At 45.4% G+C, this 25,140-nt stretch overlaps 4 protein-coding genes across 8 annotated transcripts in view; 1 reads left to right on the top strand and 3 right to left on the bottom strand.

Moving 5' to 3' along the window:
- Positions 1-349: 349 nt before the first annotated feature.
- pi4kb (phosphatidylinositol 4-kinase, catalytic, beta) lies at positions 350-9,309 on the bottom strand. Of its 2 annotated transcripts, XM_076078385.1 has the most exons (13): positions 9,180-9,309; positions 7,860-8,463; positions 7,179-7,523; positions 6,028-6,072; positions 5,346-5,573; positions 3,591-3,818; positions 3,369-3,478; positions 2,708-2,812; positions 1,850-1,973; positions 1,498-1,763; positions 1,285-1,417; positions 976-1,096; positions 350-899 (listed from the first exon to the last, which is right to left on the bottom strand). In XM_076078385.1, exons 2-13 carry the CDS (start codon positions 8,430-8,432, stop codon positions 718-720), a joined length of 2,460 nt encoding a protein of 819 aa, XP_075934500.1. In that variant the 5' UTR covers positions 8,433-8,463; positions 9,180-9,309; the 3' UTR covers positions 350-717. The 2 variants fall into 2 exon arrangements, with proteins under 2 accessions (XP_075934500.1, XP_075934501.1); XM_076078386.1 differs by lacking the exon at positions 6,028-6,072.
- LOC142934035 (uncharacterized) lies at positions 8,618-11,137 on the top strand. Of its 2 annotated transcripts, XM_076078388.1 has the most exons (4): positions 8,618-8,656; positions 9,115-9,164; positions 9,262-9,355; positions 10,246-11,137. In XM_076078388.1, the coding sequence occupies exon 4, from the start codon at positions 10,271-10,273 to the stop codon at positions 11,018-11,020; it is 750 nt and encodes a 249-aa protein (XP_075934503.1). In that variant the 5' UTR covers positions 8,618-8,656; positions 9,115-9,164; positions 9,262-9,355; positions 10,246-10,270; the 3' UTR covers positions 11,021-11,137. The 2 variants fall into 2 exon arrangements, with proteins under 2 accessions (XP_075934503.1, XP_075934502.1); XM_076078387.1 differs by having other exon boundaries at positions 8,626-9,355.
- A 178-nt stretch (positions 11,138-11,315) lies between these two features.
- selenbp1 (selenium binding protein 1) overlaps positions 11,316-25,140 on the bottom strand; it is a 23,174-nt gene continuing 9,349 nt past the window's right edge. The window contains exons 2-13 of one of the 2 annotated variants that reach the window (XM_076078489.1): positions 20,417-20,495; positions 17,077-17,130; positions 16,643-16,755; positions 16,254-16,439; positions 14,484-14,604; positions 14,223-14,405; positions 13,571-13,752; positions 12,919-12,997; positions 12,715-12,836; positions 12,543-12,635; positions 12,130-12,248; positions 11,316-11,987 (exon numbers count right to left, since the gene is read on the bottom strand). In XM_076078489.1, coding sequence (XP_075934604.1) covers positions 11,825-11,987; positions 12,130-12,248; positions 12,543-12,635; positions 12,715-12,836; positions 12,919-12,997; positions 13,571-13,752; positions 14,223-14,405; positions 14,484-14,604; positions 16,254-16,439; positions 16,643-16,755; positions 17,077-17,130; positions 20,417-20,420 — 1,419 coding nt within the window. In that variant the 5' untranslated portion in view covers positions 20,421-20,495 and the 3' untranslated portion in view covers positions 11,316-11,824. Of the gene's footprint in view, positions 11,988-12,129; positions 12,249-12,542; positions 12,636-12,714; positions 12,837-12,918; positions 12,998-13,570; positions 13,753-14,222; positions 14,406-14,483; positions 14,605-16,253; positions 16,440-16,642; positions 16,756-17,076; positions 18,684-20,416; positions 20,496-25,140 lie in introns of those variants that run through there. The other variant, XM_076078488.1, reaches the window with a different exon arrangement.
- Positions 21,382-25,140, bottom strand: part of LOC142934087 (uncharacterized) — a 5,975-nt gene continuing 2,216 nt past the window's right edge. For both annotated transcript variants that reach the window (XM_076078486.1, XM_076078487.1), the window contains exons 2-4: positions 24,385-25,140; positions 24,247-24,283; positions 21,382-24,061 (exon numbers count right to left, since the gene is read on the bottom strand). The exon at positions 24,385-25,140 is cut by the window's right edge and continues 897 nt beyond it. In XM_076078486.1, coding sequence (XP_075934601.1) covers positions 22,189-24,061; positions 24,247-24,283; positions 24,385-25,140 — 2,666 coding nt within the window. In that variant the 3' untranslated portion in view covers positions 21,382-22,188. The remainder of the gene's footprint in view (positions 24,062-24,246; positions 24,284-24,384) is intronic.

Raw genomic sequence — 25,140 nt, 5'->3', positions numbered from 1 at the left:
GTCTGGTGCGCTGCAGCCACTGCCAAGGACAAGTTCAGGCTGCAGCGCATCATCCGCTCTGCTGAGAGGGTGATCGGCTGCAGTCTGCCGTCCCTCCAGGACTTGTTCTCTTCAAGGACCCTGAAGGACCCTCTGACATCCACAGGACTATTTATTCTTTCCCTATTAATATACACTTGACACTTTAATAATAAACGTGTTTAATAAACTCTTATTTGTATGTTTATTCACCATATTTCTATATTTTATCATGTTTCTATTCAACGGTGAATATCCTTCTATGTGCAACATACGAATATATAAAGACGTTTATTTGAGTTCTTAACAAAAAGTATGACAGATTAAAGAATTACTTTCTGACACAAAGTTATTTATTAACTGTTTTCAGTGTTTTTACAGCTGAACAGATAAAACATGAATAAACAATCCGTCTCCACGGTAACAGACTACCTGCTGAGTGTTCACATTTCAACCTAAAAGAACTGCGTCTGCTCTCTGATTGGCTAAGAGTCCGGTTGAGCAGCCAATCAGGGCCATCTGCCCAAATATGGAAAAAGAAGAAGAAGAAGAAACAACAGGAAGAAGAAAAAGTGGAATAAAAGAAGAAGAGGAGGAGGACCAGCAGAGGAAGGCTCATGGTCTCTGAGGTCCAGGTATAAAACAGGAGGGTCATCAGTCTCTTCGTGGGTCACATGACCTCGTGATGACCTCATCAGGTCACATGATCCCGTTGGTGAGGTACTGGAAGCCGTCGTACAGCTTGGTGGTCAGAGACCTCATGGATCCGTCCACCAGCTGGTCCACTAACAGCTGCAGCTGCTCCTCCGTCAGACTCATGTGGAACCGTTCCTTCAGACCTCTCATGGTGCTGGAGCCGTGGAAGCAGGGCAGCTGGGTTCCTGGGGGGGGGGGCATGTTAGCACCTGGTAGAGGTGTGTGTGAGTGTATGTGAGTAGGTGTGTGTGTGTGTGTTACCTTGCTGCATGATCTCCACTATCTGTAGAACCTTCTCCATGTGTTTTCTGGCTCCTATCAGACCCTGAAGCATCAACATCCTGTAGTAGTTAAACATGTCTCCATCTGGACCGCCCATCACCTGAGAGAGACACACACACCTTAGAACCTCCTCAGTGATGACTAGAACCTCCTACAGGAACCTTAGAACCTCCTCAGTGACCAATAAAACCTCCTAAATAAACTGTAGAACCTCCACAGTGACCACTAGAACCCATAAAGTAACCTTAGAACCTCCTCAGTCACGACTAGATGAAAACCTGAACTCACATCCACGAACTCGGTGGTGAGTTTGAAGGCGGACGTTTCGAAGCCAAGGTTTTTGGGAGAGCTGGACAGGATGAAGCCGAAGTCGATGTGGATGATGTGACCTTCGGCGTCCATTAGGATGTTCCCGTTGTGCCTGCGAGGACAGGGTCAGGGGTTACAGAACCGCAGGGTTAAATCTCTGTGAGTGAAGAGGAGGTGACGTCATGGCCTCACCTGTCCTTGACCTGCAGCAGGTAACAGATGAGGCTGTATCCGGCACAGCTCTGGACGAAGTTCCTCTGAGCGGACAGGAAGGCCTCGGTGGTCGGAGCTCCGTGCTCCTGCAGGAAGTAGTCCAGCAGAGACAGCTGGCTCTGCTTCTTCACCTGGTGGAGGGATACGGCGTTCATCACCGGCTCAATCATCCCGCTATCTGACGACAGCACCAGGATCTTATAGGGCTTGATCCAGAGGGGGACCCGCTCCTGCTCCCAGATAGACTGCAGGAGGAGGAGTTATATACGTCAGTACTTTACACCAAATTACATGACTGGATCACGTGACGTTGGTGATGTCAAAGCGTTACCTTGAGCTGCTGCAGCACCTGGAAGGCCAGCAGCTCCTGTCTCAGGTCGTCTCCACATTTAACAATGACAGACAGAAGCCTCCAGTGAGGAAGGTGACCGTAAGGAGATCCTTCTCTGATCCTCCTGCAGGGGATCACACAGTCAGTTATCATATACAGTCTGAAATAGACACCACTACAATCTGAAATAGACACCGCTACAGTCTGAAATAGACACCGCTACAGTCTGAAATAGACACCACTACAGTCTGAAATAGATACCACTACAGTCTGAAATATACACCACTACAGTCTGAAATAGATACCACTACAGTCTGAAATATACACCACTACAGTCTGAAATAGACACCGCTACAGTCTGAAATAGACACCACTACAGTCTGAAATAGACACCACTACAGTCTGAAATAGATACCACTACAGTCTGAAATAGATACCACTACAGTCTGAAATATACACCACTACAGTCTGAAATAGACACCGCTACAGTCTGAAATAGACACCGCTACAGTCTGAAATAGACACCACTACAGTCTGAAATAGATACCACTACAGTCTGAAATATACACCACTAGTCTGAAATAGACACCGCTACAGTCTGAAATAGACACCACTACAGTCTGAAATAGATACCACTACAGTCTGAAATATACACCACTACAGTCTGAAATAGACACCACTACAGTCTGAAATAGACACCACTACAGTCTGAAATGTACACCACTACAGTCTGAAATAGACACCACTACAGTCTGAAATGTACAATACAGTCAAAAATTTAGAGTCAGAAATAAACACTACTGTCAATTAAATAAGAAAACCACCACCACCATCACCTCCACCCAGAGCTTCACTTACCGGACCTTCTCCTCCCAGGGCTCCTTCAGGGCCACAGCTGACGGGTCTTCAGGGTCCCGTTTGAACGTGGTGGGAGCCTGAGCCAGCTGCTCCGACAGACGCCGCCTACAACATGCAGAGAGAGGACAGCGCTAAATACATACTGATCATGTATTGTTGTTTTCAGAAGTAGACTTAACTCACTGACTTAACTTATCTACAGAAAGAAACTGTCTGCCGGATCGCGTCTCCAGGTGTTTTTACATGTGTGAAGAGAAGAAGTTTGAATCCTTTATGTGTTCTGAGTGTTTGATAATCTGATCCAGGATCCAGGTCAGAGATCATATCTACTGATGTTCACAAAAGGAGAAAATATATTTAGATTCCTGATCACGTTTTTATGACCCCGATACTAATTATTGATCATTGATGATCCATATTAACAGATACAGCGGTGCTGCTAACGTTAGCCGTTAGCAGTGCTGCTAACGTTACTAGCTCTCCTCCTGTTCGTTTAAACACTGATTTGTTGTTTTCAATGTAACATTATCAGAGATCAGAGACTAGAAACACAGATTTTACTGTCAGTAAAACTTTATTGACACTGTGATGGTTAACGTTAACCTGTAGAATTAAACTGAGGTTGAGTATTAAATATGAACCATGTGTACTGTGAGTATACCTGATGTCTCCAGCAGCGATGAACACCGGCTCTTTGCTCTCCAGACTGGTGATGCTATCCACTGAGAACTGGCTGATGTTGTCACAGCTGTTGGTGTGGATCTCTGGGAGCTGCAGGAAGGAACGACAGCGTATTCATTAAAACACCTGTGGTGTTCCTCAAGGCTCCGTCCTCGGCCCCCTTTGGTTCTTCCTAAACATGAATCTAAGAGTTCTGTCTCACCTCCACCTGCAGCTCCCCGATGTCGTCCACGGACCAGGCCTCGTCGTCGTTGTCGTAGTTGGGCACCGTGGAGAAGCTGCCGGCTCTCTGGTCCGCCGTCATGCCGCAGTCCGGCAGGTTCTCCACGGAACGGGTGCTCCTGATGCGGTTCTCCGGGATCCGGATCGGAACGCTGGATGTCTCGAAGTTCTCACACTCCAGGACCTCCACGTAGATCAGGTACGGAGCCTGAGGGGGGGGGTCACAGAGGTCAACACGAAGAGACTGGCAAGAGTGATGTCACGGCTGTATTTAATTTACATTTTTCATATATATAATATATATTCTTCCCCCCTACGACAAAAACCACCGCACACTGGATTTCAAACCCAAACAAAGAGTGTGGGTTCGAAATTTCCCTCAGTCAAGTGCCAAGGACAAATTCACAGCCAAGCTGGCCAAAAAGTGGAAAGGTCCCTACCGAGTAGTTCAACAGCTTGGGCCACTAAACTACCAAGTTGTTTTGGAGGATACCGGACAGGATATAAGGACTATGCATGTTTGCAACCTTAAACCCTTCTACCCTAGTGCTGAGGACTTGGAACTCATGGAAACAAATAAAATACTCGACATCCTACAGGAAAGCTCAGAGGAAGATTTCCTTGGCTTCCCAGACTGATAGTCTTCGGGAAATATGAAAATCTCAATCTCTGAGCCACCACGGAGCGTGGTCTTGTCAAGGGGGGAAGAGTGTAGCAGAACAGAAATGCACAGAATAGCCCTTTTCCAACCTGACAGGAAAAGAAGGTGGGGCAAGAGAGGCTATAAATGAGACACACCTGTGAGCTGGGGAAAGGGAAAAAACTAATCAACCAGCCAAAGCTGCATGGAGGAGCAAAAAGAGAGGAGTGAGAGTTTTAATGGAGTTACTGAAAGTGATTCAGTTTCTGGACCTGAACGCTAAATAAGAAAATGTCGACAAAGACAAAACTAAACCGGAGCAGCAAGGATCCATGAACCGACTGAATAAACGGAGCTTTCTTGGAGGACCAGGCCTTACTGGAGGTGTGCTGATCCCGGGAGCAGGTGGTGGAACTAGGAATAATATTCTGCTACAGCTTGGGCCAGTTTGGGGCCTCATCAAGATAAGTCCCTTTACATGAAACTCTCCAGGCTTTTCCTTCTTATTCTCCCAGCACCCTTACACACCCTGGAATAAACTGAACGGGACTCACATAAACTGAACTGAGCTGAAATTAACTGTCATATATTCCCTTAGCTTGGAATGGAACTACCCCCCCAACCAACACACACACTCACACACGCATGCCACTCACACCTCATCACTTAACCATAAACTATTGACATTTACCTGGAGTCCTCATACATTTTTGTTATTAAATGGACATTTTGATTTCTATATCTGGACTTGGTCATGTGGTGTATTTGATTTAATGAACCTTTGTGTGTATAATTCTGTGTTTAGAAAGAAATTATCTGTTTTGATTTGCGTTATGTTTGTTGAGTAAAATATAATTGACTTAAATGAAATTGGTTGATTTTTGCCTACTTTACGTTTTGTAGCCGGGTTAGCAGGCTAGTCAGGTTAATTATCTCTCCAACTGTTCGCAGTCATAATCTTTTATGCAAATTGACGGGGTGGAATTTTATTATTCTCCCGTCTGGAGCCCAACGTGTATTTGGAAGAGTTGTGAGAGAAACCTACGCTACAATATATATATATTATATATGTAAATACGCGTGTGAGTCTCTCACCTTGTCTTTGGAGTTGAGCACCACAGCCTGAGTGTGGGGCACTCGCACCACGTGGTGGTCAAAGGCCGCGGTCGGCAGCCAGACTCGAGCCGGGAGCTTGTGGTTGAGCAGCGACAGTTCTGAGATCAGCCGCTGAGTCTTCTGCTCTTTGGTCGGCAGCGTCGCCAAACGCTTACCGATCCCCATCAGAGACTTTATGAACTCCCTCTGAGGAGCCAGACGCACCGGCTGTGTGTGTGTGTGAGAGAGAGAGAGAGAGAGAGAGAGAGAGAGAGATATTAACCTGTGTTGGTGGTTAAAGTCTCACTCAGCTGTGACTGGAGGTCACCTGACCAACATGAATATCAAAGTGTGTATCTACTGATATTGATCCGATCACATGTCGTCCTGTTGGTATGATGAAGATATTAACATAAATAACAGACCCGACACACAAACACATGACCATCATCTCTGCGTCCTGATTGGTTCACCCACACCATCAAACAGCTGATCGGATCCAACAGAAACATACAGAATCACTGACGAGTCCACAGACGTCCTGCAGGTGTGTTCGTTCATTCAGAACCAGCAGGACGTCTGTGGACTTCACCTCACACTGAACCAGAACCCACAACCTCCATCACACACTTCATTTCCCACAATGCACCCTGGAGGGAGAACATGACGCTGGTGAACTTACGGGACGAGTCTTAAACTCCAGACTGTCTGAGCTGGAGCTGCTGTCCTGAAGAGGTCAGAGGTCAGAGGGATTAGAGGATGTGGACTCGGATCCACTTTTATTCTGTTTGTTTGTTTCATTAAAAACTTGGTTTTAGTTTAAATTGTCCAGATTCTTTGTACAGTATGTGTGTCTGTGAACTGTTTCAGGAGAGCTGGTGGGATTCGTTGACGTCATTGATTACAAAAACAGGTTGATTTGCATAACGAGCGTCGGCGCGTCACAGGAATCAGTTCAAAATATGAATTATCATGAAGAACCAGCAGGAGCTAAAAAAACAGTAGATACAGTCCGACTGTGGTTACAATCTGTAAATTGTTGCCTCACACTGATGTAAAAATACATTTGATTATTTAATAGCATATTAATCCAGTGATGTAATAACATGTAATAACATGTAGAGTTCTCCAGTTGAGGGAGAGAGCTGCTGTGAAAGCAGTGATTTAATTAAACGCGTTGTTGCGTCTCACACTCACTCGTCATCTGTCACACGCTTCATTCTCTCGTTACATCTGTTTGTGTTCAAGTGAAGACGGTTGAATAAAAGACTCAAATATGAAACATTAATATTTGATATGTATTTTATATCAATGAATCGATTGATCAATAAAAACAATCCGTCGGTCGTATTTCCTCTCATGTGAATGTTTACTTCAGTTATGTCAACACAATGTTTAAAGTTACCTGATCTTCATATGTAATGTCTGCATAGTTAATGCAACAGGTCAAATCCAGCATGAGCATAATGGCTGTTATTAAATATATATATATGGTAATAATTGTTACTTTTAGGGACTAAAGGAGTTCAAACGTCTTCTGAACACAAAGATCTTGTTTTGTGTTTAATGTTATAATGTTATAACGGTGGAGGCCTCTTGCTGCTCTGTGATATTATTCATCTGTTATGTTTGTTTATTTTTATTTTATTGTTTAAATTGTGCAAAATAAATGATCTGAAAAATAATGACTTTAATTGGTTTTATTGTCGTTTTATCGCAAAAGAAAACGTAATTTCTCGTCGACGAAATAAATGATATAATCTGTGGTTTGAAGTCGGATCTTTGCGTCTTCAGATCCAGATCCACCTGGACCCCCACAGGAGCCGGTCTTACCTCGTCCTGGCTGCTCTCCACCTTGGGGTTGCTGGCCGTCCTCTTCAGGTTGCTGCTCAGACTGATGCTGACGGTGGCGTCCGACTTGGAGCGCTGATGTGTGCGTTTGGAGGGCGACAGGCTGTGCTCACCGGTGGACGCCGCCAACGGACAGAAAGGCGTCAGAGTCAGGGGGTCTCTGCGGGCCCGGGACCCCGACGGTTTGAGTTCATCGGACAGGATGAGCTTCCTCAGCTTGGTGCCTCTGGAGTGACGCTGCGTGGAGATGTGCATGTCGGAGGAGTACGCTCCCAGCAGCCAGGCGCAGCGCAGGCTGAAGGAGATGCTCTGTCTGCAGCGGTGCACCTGAACGCAACACGCAGGGGTCAAAGGTCACGGAGCAGGAAGTAAGAAAAGCTTTCGTTGATTTATGCTCACAATTATCAATAAGCTCCCAGAATGAAAATGAAAGCAGAAGATCACTGCGTTCTGTATGAAAACACAATAATGATAAACATGTATATCACATCATCCGTCATATAGTAAGTCTACTTCCTACTCGCTAATGTATTATTAATGAATACATAATCATTAAGTGTACGTATCACTGTACTCGTCTAACTTTCACCCTCAACATAAAGACGTCCAATCAGAGCGTGACGTCCTGTTTAAGCCCCGCCCCCCGCCACAGGCCACACCCACCACGTAAGGCTTGATGGCATCCCCGACGTCCTCGTCCATGTGGATGTACATGTTGAGCAGCTGCGGCAGGTAGAAGTCCACGTCGTCGTGGGCGAAGCTGAAGAGCCGGTTCCCGATGTAGGCCTGCACCCCCGGCTCCTTGGAGCTGTGCAGGTAGGAGATCGCCATGGAGACGTCGAACAGCTTGGACTCGAACAGGCGGAGCAGCCACGACTGTTTGGACGGGTTGTGTCTCTGGCGCCGCCGGGCGCTCTTCACCGAGCCGGGGGCCGGGCCCTCTGGGTCGTCCGCCGGCAGTTTCACCGGGACGCTTAACGGTAGCTCGGGTTTAGGCTCCGCCTCCTTGTCAGGCTCCGCCTCCCCACTGGGCAGGTCGGCGACATCACCGTCCACCTGGTGGAGCTTCACCTGCTGCAGAACCTCCCGGCACGCCCGCTGGGCCACCTCGGTGTCGATCACCAGGCCGAGCTCGCCCACGGCCTCGCTGATCACACCCAGGGGGGGGGTGACGGGGGAGGGGCTGTTCTGATCAGAGGGGGCGGGGGGGGAAAGCTCCGGCTCCGTGTCCTCCATCGTGACCGCTGGGAAGCTCCGCCCTCATCCGCTGAAACAGAGGAAAGGTCAAAGGTCAAAAAGTTGTCTCTCCACCCACTGAACATTTCACAAGGGGGTGGGTGGGTGGGTGGGGGGGGGGGGGGGGCGGAGTCTCTTCTGATTGGACCTCATTACGCTAGTCTCCTCTCGTGAGGAGAGGCTTCTAGGAGGAAACACCAGTTTCCTTTGTTAAAGTCTTTCTGGTGAATACACTGTGGTATTAGTACTTTAACAGGGTACTTCTACACTGTGGTACTCTGTTTAAAGAAGCAGTTTGATAAATAGAAGTCAGCTGATGTTAGCTTAGCTTAGCTTTGTATTTAAAGCTCGCTAGTTGTTAGCATTAGCTCCGACTCTCTTAGGTGTAAAGTTCAGTCATCAACAGACTGTTAGCTTAGCTAAGCTTACTGTGGATGAACTTTAGCTTTAGTTGAGACGCAGCTACCGTAAACCAGCTAACTAAACATTAGCATCGTCCTGTAGCTGGTTAGTTTAAGAGATTAAACACACCAAAGCTAACAAGCTAACGTTACTAGCTCCGGTTAATGTTAGCATTAGCCGGCTAACTATCTGGACAACTGTTGCTAACTTTGCTCGGCTTTTTTAAATTTATTTTTTTAAAGCTGTATTATATGCTAAGCTAACGCTAGCTCCATCTCAGTCGCAGGTGAGCTCTTCCAGGTGCAGTCACATGTCTGTGTGTGTTTACAGGTGAGTCCGTGTTACCTGGTGACCGTTCAGCGCGTTAGAAGCGATGTTTTATGTCCCGTTTATCTCCATTGATGCTCTCTGATCGTCATGTCAACAGTAGCAGCTAGCGGCTCCTTCTTCTTCTGCTGCTCTTTTTTCGGTCGGTTTCTGGTGCAGTGCTGCCACCTGCTGGCCTGGGGTCTGATCTACAGGTACTGCAGGTTCCTACAGTTTGTATATTAACCTGATATACAGTTATATTATTATATATTAACCAGAGGAAAGAAGTATTCTGATGTTTTACAGCAGTAATAGTACTAATACAACATTGTAGATATGGTAGAAATACTGTTAAAAGTAAAAGTCCTCAAAATAGTATTAAAGTACCAAATGTAGAAGTACTCACTATGCAGAATAGTACATTTTATATTATAGTATTATGATTATTGAAGCTTTAATGTGTTCATCACTTTAAAGGTGGAGCTCATTTTAATGACTTTATATAATCTATAATAATAAATCATAATTTATTAGTTGATTAATAATCTGAATCTGTGAATTAATTAAAGCTGTCAGATAAATGTAGTAAAAGTACAATATTTACTCTGACATGTAGTAGAAAGCATCACAAAATAGAAATGCTCAAGTACAGTACAAGTACCTATACTATACTGCTACTGTAAATATTACATTATTTTCCGTATACTATATTATATTATATTATTATATATACTATTATATTATATTATTATATATACTATTATATTATTATATATATTGCATTATACTATATTATATTATATTATTATATATATTGCATTATACTATATTATATTATATTATTATATATACTATATTATATTGGGGGCGACCGTGGCGACCGCAGGGTCAACGATTCGATCCTCGACTGGGACGTGTCACGTGTCGTAGTCCCTGAGCAAGACACTGAACCCCCGGCTCCCCGGGCGCCTGTCATTGGCAGCCCACTGCTCCCTATATACAGGGATGGGTCAAATGCAGAGGTCAAATTTCGTGTATATGTATATGACAATAAAAATGGTTTCTTTTCTTTTCTTTCTTTTGTATATGATATTATCACCAGCTGCCTCACTGACATTAAATCATGGATGCAAACCAACTTCCTCAAACTGAACTGTGATAAATCTGATATGATCATCATCGGTCCCAAATCCCTCACTAAAACCGATCACAACTTCTGCCTCACCATCGACAACTCCACTCTGTCTCCCTCCCCACACATCCGCAACCTTGGAGTCATGTTCGACAGCAACCTCTCCTTTGAACACCACGTCAAACAAATCACCAGAACTGCCTTTTTCCACTTAAAAAACATAGCCCGTCTCTGCCCATCACTCTCATCTGCTGCTGAAACTCTGACCCACGCCTTCATCACCTCCAGAATCGACTACTGCAACAGCATTCTTCACGGCACATCATCCAAAATCCTAAATAAACTCCAGTACATCCAAAACTCTGCTGCTCGCCTGCTCACCCACACCCGCTCCCGTGACCACATCACCCCTGTTCTCCAGAACCTCCACTGGCTCCCCGTCCCACAACGGATTGAATACAAAATCCTTCTCCTCACTCACAAAGCCCTCCATAATCAGGCCCCCTCCTACCTCACCAACCTGCTTCACCACCACACTCCATCCCGTCGGCTCTGCTCCTCTGATGCCAACCTCCTGTCTCTTCCACTCAGGACCAAGCACCGGACATGGAGTGACAGAGCCTTCTCCATATCTGCCCCCTCCCTCTGGAACTCTCTCCCCAAACACATCCGAGACTGCACTGACCTCTCCACATTCAAATCTCAAATCAAAATCCACCTGTTCAAAACTGCTTTTAATGTGTGACCGATATTGTGTATTTTTGTTTTTAGTGTGTTGCTTTTATATATATAATGATTTTAATGTAAAGTGTCTTTGAGTACTCTGAAAAGCGCTATATAAATAAAATGTATTATTATATTATATATATATCTTATGATATTTTATATTATATTACATTATATTATATTATATTAAATTATGTTATAGTATATTATTTTATATTATATTATGTAACATATTACATTATATTATGTTATTATGTTGTGTTGTGTTGTGTTATATTATATTATTTGTTTCCAGGTGAGTGTATCAGACACAGGAGGCTTCAAATTGAACTTTATTTAAACACTGTTAACAGAGTGAGCAGCAGGGGGCGCTGCAGGTCAGACAGACAGGTTTGTTTGATTTAACAGACTGAAAAGCTGACAGCTGATTGGTCGGTTTTAAAGACAGATCGCACTCACAGTGAACTTTTTAACAGTTTCACCAGAACATTTAAACCGGAACCTGTTCGGGTTCTATGAATGAGGAACAGAACGTGTCCACCTGGATCAGGTCTCAGGTGGTCTGGTTCATGTCTCAGGTGGCGTCTGGATCAGGTCTCAGGTGGTCTGGTTCATGTCTCAGGTGGCGTCTGGATCAGGTCTCAGGTGGTCTGGTTCATGTCTCAGGTGGCGTCTGGATCAGGTCTCAGGTGGTCTCTGGATCAGATCTCAGGTGGTCTGGTTCAGGTCTCAGGTGGTCGGGATCAGGTCTCAGGTGGTCTCTGGTTCAGGTCTCAGGTGGTCGGGATCAGGTCTCAGGTGGTTGGGATCAGGTCTCAGGTCTCTACAGCCAGATGTCAGACGTACAGTCTCCTCCAGGGTAACGGAGCTCGTGAGCCAGAGACGGACCTCCGGGTTCTTTACCGAAGTCCACCAGGAAGTTCTCATTCACAGAGAGACCCCCATCCACTGAGTCCACATCGATCTGCATCATCACGGAGCCCTCTCTGCACAGACAGAGAGACAGACAGAGAGAGAGAGACAGTCAGACAGTCAGACAGACAGAGATACATACAGACAGTCTGTAGCAGTAGTAGTAGTCCAGTATGTTGCTGTAGTAGTACTACACTATACTACAGTAGTACTCACTTGGCCATTTCGGGGTAGAACTGTTTGTCCCAGCCGCTGTAGAGAGACGTCGTCACATAAAGTCTCCGACCGTCTAAACTCAGCTGTAACATCTGAGGACCTCCAGGGACACGCCTCCCCTGAGAGACAGACAGGTGGAGAGAGAGACAGGTAGAGATTAACAAGCAATCATAAAGCAGAGGATAGAAGAAAGGATGTTGGACACAAGTCCATCCTGTCCTGTCTCACAGCTTCCTGTCCCACAGCTTCCTGTCCCACAGCTTCCTGTCTCACAGCTTCCTGTCCCACAGCTTCCTGTCTCACAGCTTCCTGTCTCACAGCTTCCTGTCCCACAGCTTCCTGTCTCACAGCTTCCTGTCTCACAGCCTCCTGTCTCAGAGCCTCCTGTCTCTCTCTCATCCTGTCTGTGGTACCTGGATGAAGCGTGGGCGGGGCTGCTGCTGGTTCTCCGGGTCTTCCAGGACTCTGACGGGACCGTCACTGACGATGCTTCCTCCCAGAAACACCTGGAACAGACAGACATGTGAGCTGTCTCACTCTGAAGCTTTTTACCTTCTAGTCACTGGACAGGTGTAACGTTCAGACCTGGCCGACCAATCGTGGGTTCCTCCTGTCTGTGATGTCATACTGTCTGATGTCACCGTGGAGCCAGTTGCTGAAGTAGAGATAACGGTCGTCCAACGAGATCAGGATGTCTGTGATCAGACCTGCGCAGACAGACAGGAAACCAGTCATGCAACCAGACAGACGGAGAGATAGACAGCGAGACAGACATGCAGACAGACTTACCAGGCATCTCAGGTAGCACCCATCCCTCTACCTTCTTACTGGGAATATTAATCACTTTCTCTGCAGCCCAGTCACCTTTCTGAAGACACACAAAGCCAGACGAGTCTGAAGTAACACAATCATCTCTGTGCTTTGAGCTAAATGCTAACATCAGCATGCTAACATGCTCTCAGTGACAATGTGTTTGGCTTGATTGAGGTTTCGTTGGTGAGATACCTTCAGCGTCTAAAGGCTAAAAAGTGTAAAGTTCAGGGTAGTTTAGTTTTGTGGCTCTGTATCTGTAAGTGGTCGTCACAAAATGGAACAGATAATCCATTATGAACTGTGTGGAACAGACTGGAATCGTATTGGGAGTCAAACCTAGAACCCTGCAGTGCTGTCTGAAGTCTTCCTGGGATCAGAACCTAGAACCCTGTAGCACTGACTTGAGTCTAGCTGGGTTCTAGAGCCCTGTGGTACCAACTTAAGCTTACTTTGATCTAGAACATTATGGTACTCACTTGAGTTTCACTGGGTTCTAGAGCCCTGTGGTACCAACTAAAGCCTTACTTAGATCTAGAACCATGTGGTACTGACTGGAGTCTCTCTGGGATGTAGAACCCTGTGGTACCAACTAAAGCCTTACTTAGATCTAGAACCCTATGGTACTGACTGGTGTTTTGTAGAATCTGAAGACCACAGAGTTCAGAGCACATCCCACGTAGCCCTCTGTGGCATCGGGGTCATGAAGGAATCGGATCTCGAGGGGAATGGCCCCCTCCTCCCCCAGATCAAGGGTCTGCAGCTTCCTGTGGGTGGTCCAGTCCCAAACATGGATGGAGCTGCCGTAGAGTCCTGGAACACCAACACCAATGAAGTTGACTAGTTATCAGACAGAATTGTCAACTTGTTTAACTCTGTTTATTCACAATGGTGCTGATTGGCTAATTGTTAGTCCCCCTTGTTCCGCTCGTTGGCTCGATTACGTCACAATACCAGACATGTCAATCGACTCGAACTTGGTGAACTGGGCAGATTCAAAGGTCTGGACCCAGGAAATATATACCCTAATGTCTTACTGGAAGTGGAACAAAGAGCCCCGTGATGAAGACTCAAGTATTTCTAGGATCAAGAACCTTGTGATACCGACTGGTTTCGTACTGGCATAGGAACCTAGAACCCAGGTGCACTGATTGGGGTCTTACTGGGATCTAGAACTCTGTGGTGCTGACTCAATACTGGGACCAGAATCTGGAGGCCCATTGCTACTGATTGGAGTCTTACTGGGAGGATAGAAGAAAGATTGATGTTTCCTGTTAACTCACCTTCTTTGACATGTGCGGGATTAAAACCGTTAGCCAGAGCTTTGGGTGCACCCCATTCAGTGCTGATCATCACGTTGTGTCGAGGTTGGTACCAGAAGTCGTATCCAAAAGGCGCGGCTTCACCCGGGTGCTCCCAGTTACCGACCACCTCGAACGTCTCACCGTCTAGCAGGACGAAACCACCTAAAGAGGAACGACAGCAGGTGCATCACTGATACCGTCCACCAGTCTTTAACGTCACACGGTTGCCGGTCGTCTCACCTTTGCCGTTGCCAGACGGGTCTCCGATACAGCTGATCATGATCTGACCGTTGCCCAGACAGTGAGTGGTGTGAGGGTTCGCCAGGTCGCACTTCCAGTACATATCGACAGGCTCCACCACCTGAAGACACAACAGAACCACAACAATTTCATCTTTATGCAGTCGAAATAAAGTATTTTTTTTATTCATAAAGCACTTTCAAAACCAAAGCTCTTCTGAAGGGAGTCTATGTAAAGATCTAGAGGAGTAACGTCTACCTCAGGAGAAAACCTTATAGTTCTTTAAAGTGAAGTCAAAGCTTCAAGTGCTAAAGCTGCATTCTCTCTAGTGTCCACCAGGGGGCGACTCCTCTGGTTGTATAGAAGTCTATGAGAAAATGACTCTACTTCTCTCTTGATTTATTACCTCAGTAAACATTGTAAACATGAGTTTATGGTCTCAATCTCTAGTTTCAAGTCTTCTTCAATACAGCATGATGTTCATTTAGTAAATTATGGTCCATTTAGAGTCAAACAGACCATAAAGCAGGGGATGCTTTAGGGCGGGGCTACACGGTGATTGACAGGTCTCTCCCAGAGACGTATACGGCGTCTCTACATCCTCCTGAGAATGAAGTCTCTCTCATGTGTGTTTCTTATCAGAGCTTCTCCTTGTTTTGTTCACATAGCCGGCCCACCTCGCTTTTTAGTGCACGTTAGTTACAGCTGATAACGCCGTCCAGATCGACAGCAGTTAGCTCAGTTAGCATGCTGTAAGCTGTCTCAGGTTAATGATTCCACAGTGACTCAGCAGGCTGACCGGCTGCAGCCAACAGAGACACATTCTTCATCTCCCACAACACCAAACAGTCCAATGTCAAGTTTGTTAAAGAACAGCTGGCAGAGTGTTCATCGTCCAAAAGTGAACTTAGGATGAACCTTCCTCCTCCTCCTGCTCTCTGACAGACTGTTATTCTGAGTTATTTCTCAGAATTTTAAAGAAAACAGCAGCAGTTTTTTCAGCAGGGCTGAATTAACCCACTATGAGGCCCCCATGGAACCCCCCTATCGCCCCAAAACCTCGACACATCCAGGACCCCTCAGAGGTCTTAGCGTTGCTAAAACGAATATGCAATTCATTGAAGCTCAACAACACAATGAACCCTGAAGCTTTCTGGGGCAGTAACTTCTTTATCTTATTTTGGTTGGAGCCCAAAAAGCTAATGTTGATCCTCTCCGCTGTGTAAACACAGGAAGTTCTTCTTCCCTCATTCTTGTTCGGTCTGGAAACATCATTTACCAGAGAGACAGAATCCATCAGGAGAAACAAGAGGCGCTCCGCTAACGTCGAGCTAAAGCTAAAGATATTTATATGATATTATATGTTCTTGTCTGGTTCATAACATCTGGAGGAGTATTGACTGGATCTATGAAGACACACATCTGTTTACTACAGCTGTATGAAGACTAAATGAACAGATTTAATCACGATAAACGGATAAAAAAGATGCCAAAATATCTACATAATGATGCCGACTTTAAAAAAATCTGAATTCATGTTTTGTTAGTTCTCGCTCAAGCCGACAAGCAAATCACTTTTAAAATACTTGTTTTCTGAATGGAGTCTGGTTCGATCGGTGCTGTGCTAAGCTAACATTGTAGCAGCTCCATCAACACTCAACATAACGTCACACAGGCGTAGATACGGCAGCGTGTTCCTGATTCAACACAGTCAGTGATGACAGGAGGAGCATCTCAACGCTGATTTAAAGACACAGCGTCCTTCAGCACCTTGTGGATCTGAGGCGCTCTGGGATTCGACCCGACGTCAACCACGTAGACTCTGGAGGAGATGAGCGACGGGAGGATCAGACGGTTTCTCTTCTTGGAGGCATCGCCGAAGCAGCTGCTGCAGGCGTTCCAGCCGGAGTGGTGCAGCTCATCACGGAGGTTCGGCATCGGCAGCCGGTGGATGACCTGAGAGAGGTCAAGAGGTCACAGCAGGTCAGAGGAGATTTAGATAATGCTCCTCAGACTTTATTTATTTGTACAAAATAAATAAGAGTTTATGTATAGAAAGACAGTAAAACAGATTCTACAGGTCAGAGACCAAGAAAAACCTGAAGGAGGAGGAAGAAGAAGGAGAAGCAGGAGAAGGTTGACTGGAGGACTGGTTCTACCTGAGTGAAGGTGGAAGACTTCGGGTCCACGTCCACGGTGGCCAGATAGTCCGGTTTCAGGATGTCAGTGTTGCGGTAGATGCAGGGCAGGTAGACGATCTCCTCCCGACGGCCTTCAATAATTATACATATATATACATACATATATATATACATATATATACATACATATATACATACATATATATACATACATATATACATACATATATACATACATATATACTACATACATATATACATACATATATATACATACATATATATACATACATATATATACATACATATATACATACATATATATATATATATATATATACATATATATATATACATATATATATATATATATATATATATATACATATACATATATATATATATACATACACACACACACAAAGATGTAGTGGTCAGTTAGACAGACTCACCTTTCATGGCGTCCAGTGGGCTTCGGTATCCTGGTCCACATTCTGAACAACTGGCTGAGAAAACACAACACACAGACTTTAAGAAGAGGACGTATTCATCTGATGCTTTCAAGCCTCTAGTTTCAACCATTTGTCCGTCGCCATTTTGTTGTTTTTATCAACCAGTGAACAGGAAGTGACCATATCTGGACTGAGGAGGAGTGACGTAGAGACGCCGTATACGTCTCTGGTAGAGACCTGTCAATCACTGTGTAGCCCCGCCCTAAAGCATCCCCTGCTTTATGGTCTGTTTGACTCTAAATGAATGAAAACAAGACTCACTCTGCAGCAACAACACACCATATGAAGCATATTTCATAACCAAAATAACAAATAAGTCTACAGCTACAAAACCCTTACTTTGAGCTAAATGCTAACACCACTATGCTAACACCGGCATGCTAACACCACTATGCTAACACCACTATGCTAACACCACTATGCTAACACCACTATGCTAACACCGGCATGCTAACACCACTATGCCAACACCGGCATGCTAACGCCATTAAAGGAAGAAGGTCACTGAGTTCGTTGAGATCCAGATCTTTGTTTGTATTCGTAGAAGTTGTCACCGATCCTCTTTGTATCTTTTTAATCAACAGCATCTGAAGGTATAGCCTTAGGGGGGGGCAGGGGGGTTATGGTTTTGATTTTCAGAAATGCGTCTCCACCTCTTTGCAGACGATGTGGTTCTCTTCAGGAAGAACTGGTGGAGGATTCCAGGAGTGTGAAGAGGTCGTAACAAGAGTCACAACCTCAAAAGTCTGAGTTCAAAAAAAGGTTCAACGGAAACATTTACAACTTTTGATTTTTACTAACTTCAGATTTTTTGGATGGCGGCAAAACCAATAGTCTGGAGTCTTGTAGACCAGATGTTAAACCGGCTGTATTAGGAGAACTGTGAAAGTCATAACTTCTCCTTTTTTTATTTCGTGCTGATCCTTCAGGTCTAAAAGGGACCAGATCAGGAGGTGGTCCAACATCTGGTCTGGATCCTCCTGGACTCTGTTTACGTCCCCAGCAGGTAAGAGGTCCAGTAGACCCAGAACCCCCAGGAGAGACTATGAGACTGCCCAGGACCCCCCGAGTCCTGTGATTGGTTGGATCGCTCCTCGAATGTTGCTGCTTTCATTCACATGGGACTTTAGCTTAGCACGTTAGCATGCTAACATTAGCTAATGAGTCCAGCTGATGAACGTCTTTAGTTCGGCAGGTGTTTGTTCATAAACCGATGAACATATTGAGGATCAATAAAGTTATTACAGTTACTACTAATTTGACTAAAGTACTGAGTACTCCCCCCACCCCACTGAGTACATAGTATAAGTACACACATATGGTAGTTAAACTCTAAAGTGAGTTTGGAAACAGGTTCCTGTGAGTTCTACAGCAGTGAGTTATTCATTCATTGATGAGCTGATGATTGATTCTAAAACAGAAATGCAGCAGAGCTCCTGCTCACCTGCAGGCTCCGCCCTCCACAGGTGGGAAAGAGTACTGTGATATATACTCAAGTAAAGTAGCAGTACCACAAAAAATACTCCATTACATGTACTTTTAATACAAGTAAAAGTCCTTCATTCACAACGTTACTTCAGGAAGAGTACACAAGTATTATCAGTGTCATGTAGTAAAAATACTCATTGTACACATATACATATACATATTGTATTATATATATATATATATATATATTTGATTACAGGATTATTATGTATTTTTGTGACTGTATAGTTTCCTGTGGAGCTGATTTAAAGTATTTTAATTTGAGTTTGTTTCATCTCAAAAAACTAAAACAATCTGTGAGAATAAAATAAAAATACTTCAATCAACTCACAACACATAATAAAGTGCGTTAAGAAATCAGTCACGTGTTGTTTATATATTCATTGATATATTTACTGTATTTTAAAGGTGGATCAGATGTTAAGTGTTAACTTCAAAAGTATAAAGTGAAATATAAATACAAAAGTACAAGTACACAAATAAACGAGTTGTTCATGTATTTTAAACTGAGCTGCTCAATTAAACCTGTAATTATAATAACTGTGAAATAATTAGTATTATTACGGCCTCCACAGTTAATACTTGTGATGTCTTCAAATCCTTCAAGTTAAAGTACTAATACCACAGAAAGTACTCCGGTACAAGTACAACCTCTATTAGTCAAAGTAAGAGCCAACGATCTCTGAAAGACTTTTAAATGTTTAATTATGAATTAATTAGCAACATGTGACTGATTTTATCTATTTTATATCGTCTAGTTCATCATCATCATTATTGAACCGGTCCACATCAGACCTGTGACTGACCCGGTTCTGTTATCGTTCAATTCAAGGATTCATTTGTACTAATGTGACCTTTGGAGGTGTTATATAACACACACACTCTCACACACACACACACACACTCTCACACACACACACACACACACACTCTCACACACACACTCTCTCACACACACACACACACAAAAACACTCACACACACACACACTCTCACACACACTCTCTCACACACACACACGCACAAACACACTCTCACACACACACACACACACACACTCTCACACACACACTCTCTCACACACACACACACACAAAAACACTCTCACACACACACACACACACACACTCTCTCACACACACACACACACACACTCTCTCACACACACACACACACACACTCTCTCACACACACACACACAAACACACTCTCACACACACACACACTCACACACACTCTCACACAGCAGGCCATTTAAAGGAACAGTACGCTGTTTTCTGCAGCGTTGTGAGCTGCAGTGATTGGTCGATCAATAGAAAGAAAAGAGTTGATTATTAGTTGAATTCTTTTGGACGAACGAGACATTTGAAGACGTCACGTTGGACTCTGGACACTTTTGATTTTCCTTCTTTTTGCTTTTAGTTTATTTCTATAAAAATCTTCCTGCAGAAAAAGTTATTAAAAGTTTTTTTTTCTCGTAAAAAGTCGATTAAAGTATTAAAATAAAGGATTGAGTTTGGTTCTGCAGGTCAGGCTCAACAGTTTGTAATGAAATTCATATTTTCCTGATGGTGAGCATACAGACGTCTTCGCTCCTCGTTAGACTCATTTAGGAGACGAGCAGCCGAGTCTCACAGTGGAACGAGGGTCGAGGCGCTGCAGCGAACAGGAACAGAACAAAGGTCACCGGCTCACACTCATGAGAGAAGAGAGGTTTAAGCAGCTGGGAGAGAGAGAGAGGGAGAGGGAGGGGTGATGGAGAGACCGCTAAAGGAGATAAAAGAGGACTCACCCATGGTTCAGATCCTGGTCTGGTCAGATCCTGCAGGTTCTGCTGTCAGGCGGTTCTGGGTTCTCTCAGACCAGGTCCACTGGGAATAAAAGTGGGAGGGAGGAGTCTCACCGCCGGGAGATCAGGACACAGTCCAATCAGACAAGAGGGGCGGGGCTTACATGTACTTCAAATAACCGACATGTTAACCTTTTAAAGCCCAGAAACCGGTTTATTCAAACTGTAATTAAAATAAATTAGAATTTAATTCTGACTGAACTTTAACGACATTCTACTTCTTCAACTGTCAGTCAACAGATCTCTGCTGACGTCAGTGTGTGTGTATATGTGTATGTGTATATGTATGTTTGTGTGTGTGTGTATATGTGTGTGTGTGTGAACGTGTTTAGCTGTTCAATACTCTGTTAGGTTTAGGAGAAGATGGTTTTGTGTTATAACTACATGAGTGGCGTTACTTTCATAACTGCAGTAAAAGAAGCTACATCTATATTACAACGCAGCACATGTAGTTCTACTTTAAGTTTAGAACTACAGACCCACAAATGATGGTCAGATGACTGAGAACATGTAAACACTTCTACACATAGAAGTTAACGACGTACGGAGCACAAAGGTGAACTTCTGTGTTGTGACTAATGCCCCTAAAGCATCCCCTGCTTTATGGTCTGTTTGACTCTAAATGGACCATAATGTACTAAATGAACATCATGCTGTATTGAAGAAGACTTGAAACTAGAGATTGAGACCATAAACTCATGTTTACAATGTTTACTGAGGTAATAAATCAAGAGAGAAGTAGAGTCATTTTCTCATAGACTTCTATACAACCAGAGGAGTCGCCCCCTGGTGGACACTAGAGAGAATGCAGCTTTAATGAAGCTTTCACTTCACTTTAAAGAACTATAAGTTGTCTCCTGAAGAAACCACCTAAAAAAACTACAACTAAAAAGAAAAGGATCCAAAGCTGAAGATGTTTGTATTTTATTAATGAGGAAGAGGATCTATCATAATCATCGTCTGTACAACAACATCCGTTCTGTCGGAGGTACCATCAAAATATTCAGGTCCAGGTTCTGCTCACATGATCCAATCCATTAACACATGTTCCCGAACCGGACAATCAGCTTCCAGAGCTGGTCCCCATCATCATCATCATCATCATCATCATCATCATCATCACACGAACATTCAGAGGAAGCTGCTGCAGCTTCAGACAACAGATCAGAAAAGCTGCTTTAATTAAAGATCAATGGATTTATTGCCAACAGCTGTTTGTAACGTCTCAGACTTTCTGTTTCACATCTCAGTGAGTTTTGTTTTTGAGTTCAACATTTAGGAACACAAACATTTTGGTCTTCATGTCTCTTTATGTCTCATTATTTATCTGTTGAATCTGTCTTGTGTAAGGATTAAGACCCAGACACACAGATGTTCTTAACTATCTAAATGGCTGTTCCTGTGAGATGGAGAACCAGCATCACTCATAACTCCTGCATGTGGACATCAGCTGATTGGCTCGTCTCTAAACCACTTAACCAGCTGCAGTTCTTTTAATGTCCACTAGGAACAGGGTCCCGTCGGAACCGGACCAATAGAGTCAAAGAGTTCAAACTAAATATTTGGGACCAACTCAGCTTCTTGCTTGTCTCATCGCCCGACTTTCTGTGGTTTTTGGTAGATTTCGGGGAGGAGATCCGGCGGTAAACGTCCCGTCAGACACCTGTTGGAGACACCTGTGGACAGGTGTGTTGACATTCATGTCTGTCTTTGCTTCAGCTTTCGTCCATCCTGCCGTCCTCGACGCCGTCAGTCCGGCTCTTCACCGTTATCTTCCACTCATCACCGACTTCCTCTCCTATCACTATCCTGGTCTCTCGTCTCTCCTTGCTCACTTCCTTCCTGTCCTCCTCTGTCTCCTTTCCTTCCTCCTCACTGTCCTCCTCAACTTCTTTTTTCCTGTCCTTGTCTGTCTCCTTCCTGTCTTCCACGCCTTTGATTGTGTCCTTTTCTGTGTCCTCTGGCCAACCTCCCTCCTTTGTTTCCTTCCCTTCCTCCTCAATCTCCTCCCTGGTCTCTTCCTTGTCCTGTTTCACCTCCTTTCTTTCTCCCTCTTTGTCCTCATGTTTCTCCTCCGATACCTTCTGTCCTTGTTCTTGTTCCTCCTCTGTGTCCTCTTCGTCTTCCAGCTCCAGCAGCTCAGGGTAATCGTCCTCTAAAGCCTCCGGACCCAGCAGGGTCTCCGTCAGGGTCTTGAGGAGGTCCGACTGGATCTCCTCTGGACTCATGGTCTCCTCCTCTTTCCTCACCGACAGAAGGCCCGTCAGGCGGAACGACTTCTTCCAAAGCCGCGGGAGTTTGTTTAAGTCCGTCAGGGCCTCGACCAGCCAGTCAACCAGCTGCTGGGTCACATTCGCTTGGAGCTGGTGGGGCGACGTCTCCTCCAACTCCTTTGGGTTTCCGGCGGTGAACTTTGCCCAGCGTGACAACAGGAAGTGCTGCAGAACCGGCTTCACGCAAATCTCCAGGGGCTGAAGACGGAAAGAGCAGCCTCCAGGAATCACAGCCGGCAAGGTGCCCGATCCGCTGATGGAAGTGAGGAACGGATCTCCCATGTGCTCCCGGTGTCGGTCCAAGACCAGCATTGTTTTACTGGGCCTAGTTGGACCGGACACGTGCTTCAGCCAAACCTTGTTAGTCCAGAGATCCAAGGTTTCTTCTAATAACAGTCTCTCTGGTCCGGCCTCCAGCAGGATAAACTCGGGCAGGACTTTCTCAGCAAGCTGCCGGTTCGCCAGCACCACAGACGGCAACATGGTACCGTCGGCTAACACCGTCAGGTACACGGTGACCAGAGGTAATGACCCAGTGAGCTCCAGGGCATCCGAGCGGCGAGACTTGTCCTGAACTAACCTCAAATCCACAAAGAGACACAACTCGTCCATCGCAGCCACGGCGCTTTCCGGCAGATTGTTGACCCGGATGACCTTCTGCGTAAAATCCCTGAAGGACTTGATCTTGGCCTCCAGGGAAAGCGGCAGAGTCCGAGCCAGCGTGGCCGCCCTGCCGATGCTCCGAACGCCCAGCCGATGCTTCAGCATGAAGCTCACCGCCCAGTCGTAGGAGATGCGGAAGGAGTCACTGAAACCTCCCTTCTTCTTCAGCGTGGAGGCCTTGTGGAAGAGGTTGCTCTCTGTGATCGGAAGCTGCTGCTCGCGCATGGACAGCACCCAGGCCACCATGCGGTCCCCACCGTTGGCGTCCAACTTCTGCTCCCGTTCATTTGACTTCAAACGCTTCTTGGCATCCTTCAGCCAGGATCGGATGAGCTGCGTCTCGGTTAAAAACACCCTGGAGGCTTGGTGGAGTCCGTCGCACAGAGCGAAGAGGGCGATCCTGAGCTGACGGGCGGTGAGGAAATCATTGCGCTCTTTACAGGCGGACGGGGCGGTCGCCGGTTGGGCGCGGCCGTTGGTCGTTGACGGCAGGTGAGACATCGGACGTTTTACTTCTTTGATGAATTCTTCCTTAACATCTTCAGTGTCATCATCCATGTCATCCAGCTCATTGTCAGAAAAGTCCAGGTCCTCCACGGGCGCCATCGCCCCGTCTACGTTGTCCTCAACCTCCTTCACCGTGATTTCTCCGCTACAAAAAAAAGAGATTCAAATGTACAAACAGTATGTCAATATTATTGCCGAGATAAAAAGTTCTGACAAAACAAAGCTCATGTGGTTGAACTCCTCAACTCAACTTGTTCATGAGAGCCAAAGCTTTACTACACCCAGACAAGTGAAATCAAATTAATTCAATGTTTTAATGTAAAATATTACCTTATTCTGTCCTTGATAAATCCAACTCTTGTTGATCCTGTAAAAAAACATCAAGCATACATCTTTAATTGTGTATAACCATAAAAAGTAATAAACAAACTTCTTCACCCTTTGAAAGTAACTGTGTAAAATACTGACCTTTGTTTATGCGCGACAAGCCGTGAAATTCCCAGAAGCAACTCGGCAGTTTACACAGGTTTGCTCTGCAGACGATGCAGCCGTACACGCTCTCATGCCGGAGGTTCTTTAAATGGCAGGTCTTGCACCTCTTGGAGATGCTGCTGATTTTCCCCATCCGGTGTCTTTGTTTAACTGGGGCCTCAGTCGCCTCCACCCTCATCCCGCGGGAGCTGGCGATCTCCATGGTCTCGAAGTAGTTCTGAGCACACTTGGCGAGCTGGTTGCCCAAACGCTTGCGGAAGTTGACCTGAGTAAAGAGGCCGTCCTGCACCCAGGCCGGCGGGTTGTCCTTGCGGCTCTCCCGCAGCACGATGAAGGCGTTGACGATGCTCAGGTTGACCAGAAACCAGAAGAGGCCGCGCCAGTGCCGGTCCTGGGGGATTCCCCCTAGAGGGTTGCAGGCCAGCAACTGCTTGCAGATGTCAACCCCTCGCATGTTCTCCTGCAGGAGGCAGAAGGCCATGGGGCGGTCTATCGGGTCCAGTCCGCCCACTTTGGTCTGAGACCTCCTCCAAACGGTGTCCTGTTCACCCGGAGCTGCGTTAGTCGACAGGCAGCCCATCTCTTTGGTGTCCCTCCAGCGGGTGGCCAGCAGGGGGCCAAACTGTCTCTGCAGGAAGTCCCCGGCTTCCTCCAGGCAGCCTTCCTCCCACAGCTCTCTGGGCAGTATGGGGTTGAGTGGAGGGAAGGAGCTGGAGGCATAGATGCCCTGGT

The sequence above is a fragment of the Anarhichas minor genome, unplaced genomic scaffold, assembly GCF_050575085.1.
Source record: "Anarhichas minor isolate MPS153535 unplaced genomic scaffold, ASM5057508v1 ptg000066l, whole genome shotgun sequence".
Taxonomy (NCBI): Eukaryota; Metazoa; Chordata; class Actinopteri; order Perciformes; family Anarhichadidae; genus Anarhichas; species Anarhichas minor.
The sequence above is the reverse complement of the archived record's forward strand: the minus strand, read 5'-3'. Positions and strand labels throughout refer to the sequence as shown.

What these genes read in the sequence shown, in the direction of transcription:
- LOC142934035 (XM_076078387.1), top strand. Translation starts at nt 9,252, where the DNA reads ATGTCAACAGTAGCAGCTAGCGGCTCCTTCTTCTTCTGCTGCTCTTTT. An exon ending in GCCTGGGGTCTGATCTACAG is followed by an intron (nt 9,356 to 10,245) that starts GTACTGCAGGTT and finishes TATTATCACCAG; the next exon opens with CTGCCTCACTGACATTAAAT.
- pi4kb (XM_076078385.1), bottom strand. Translation starts at nt 8,432, where the DNA reads ATGGAGGACACGGAGCCGGAGCTTTCCCCCCCCGCCCCCTCTGATCAG. An exon ending in TGGAGTTTAAGACTCGTCCC is followed by an intron (nt 5,574 to 6,027) that starts GTAAGTTCACCA and finishes ACACACACACAG; the next exon opens with CCGGTGCGTCTGGCTCCTCA. An exon ending in TGCTCAACTCCAAAGACAAG is followed by an intron (nt 3,819 to 5,345) that starts GTGAGAGACTCA and finishes CCCCCCCCTCAG; the next exon opens with GCTCCGTACCTGATCTACGT.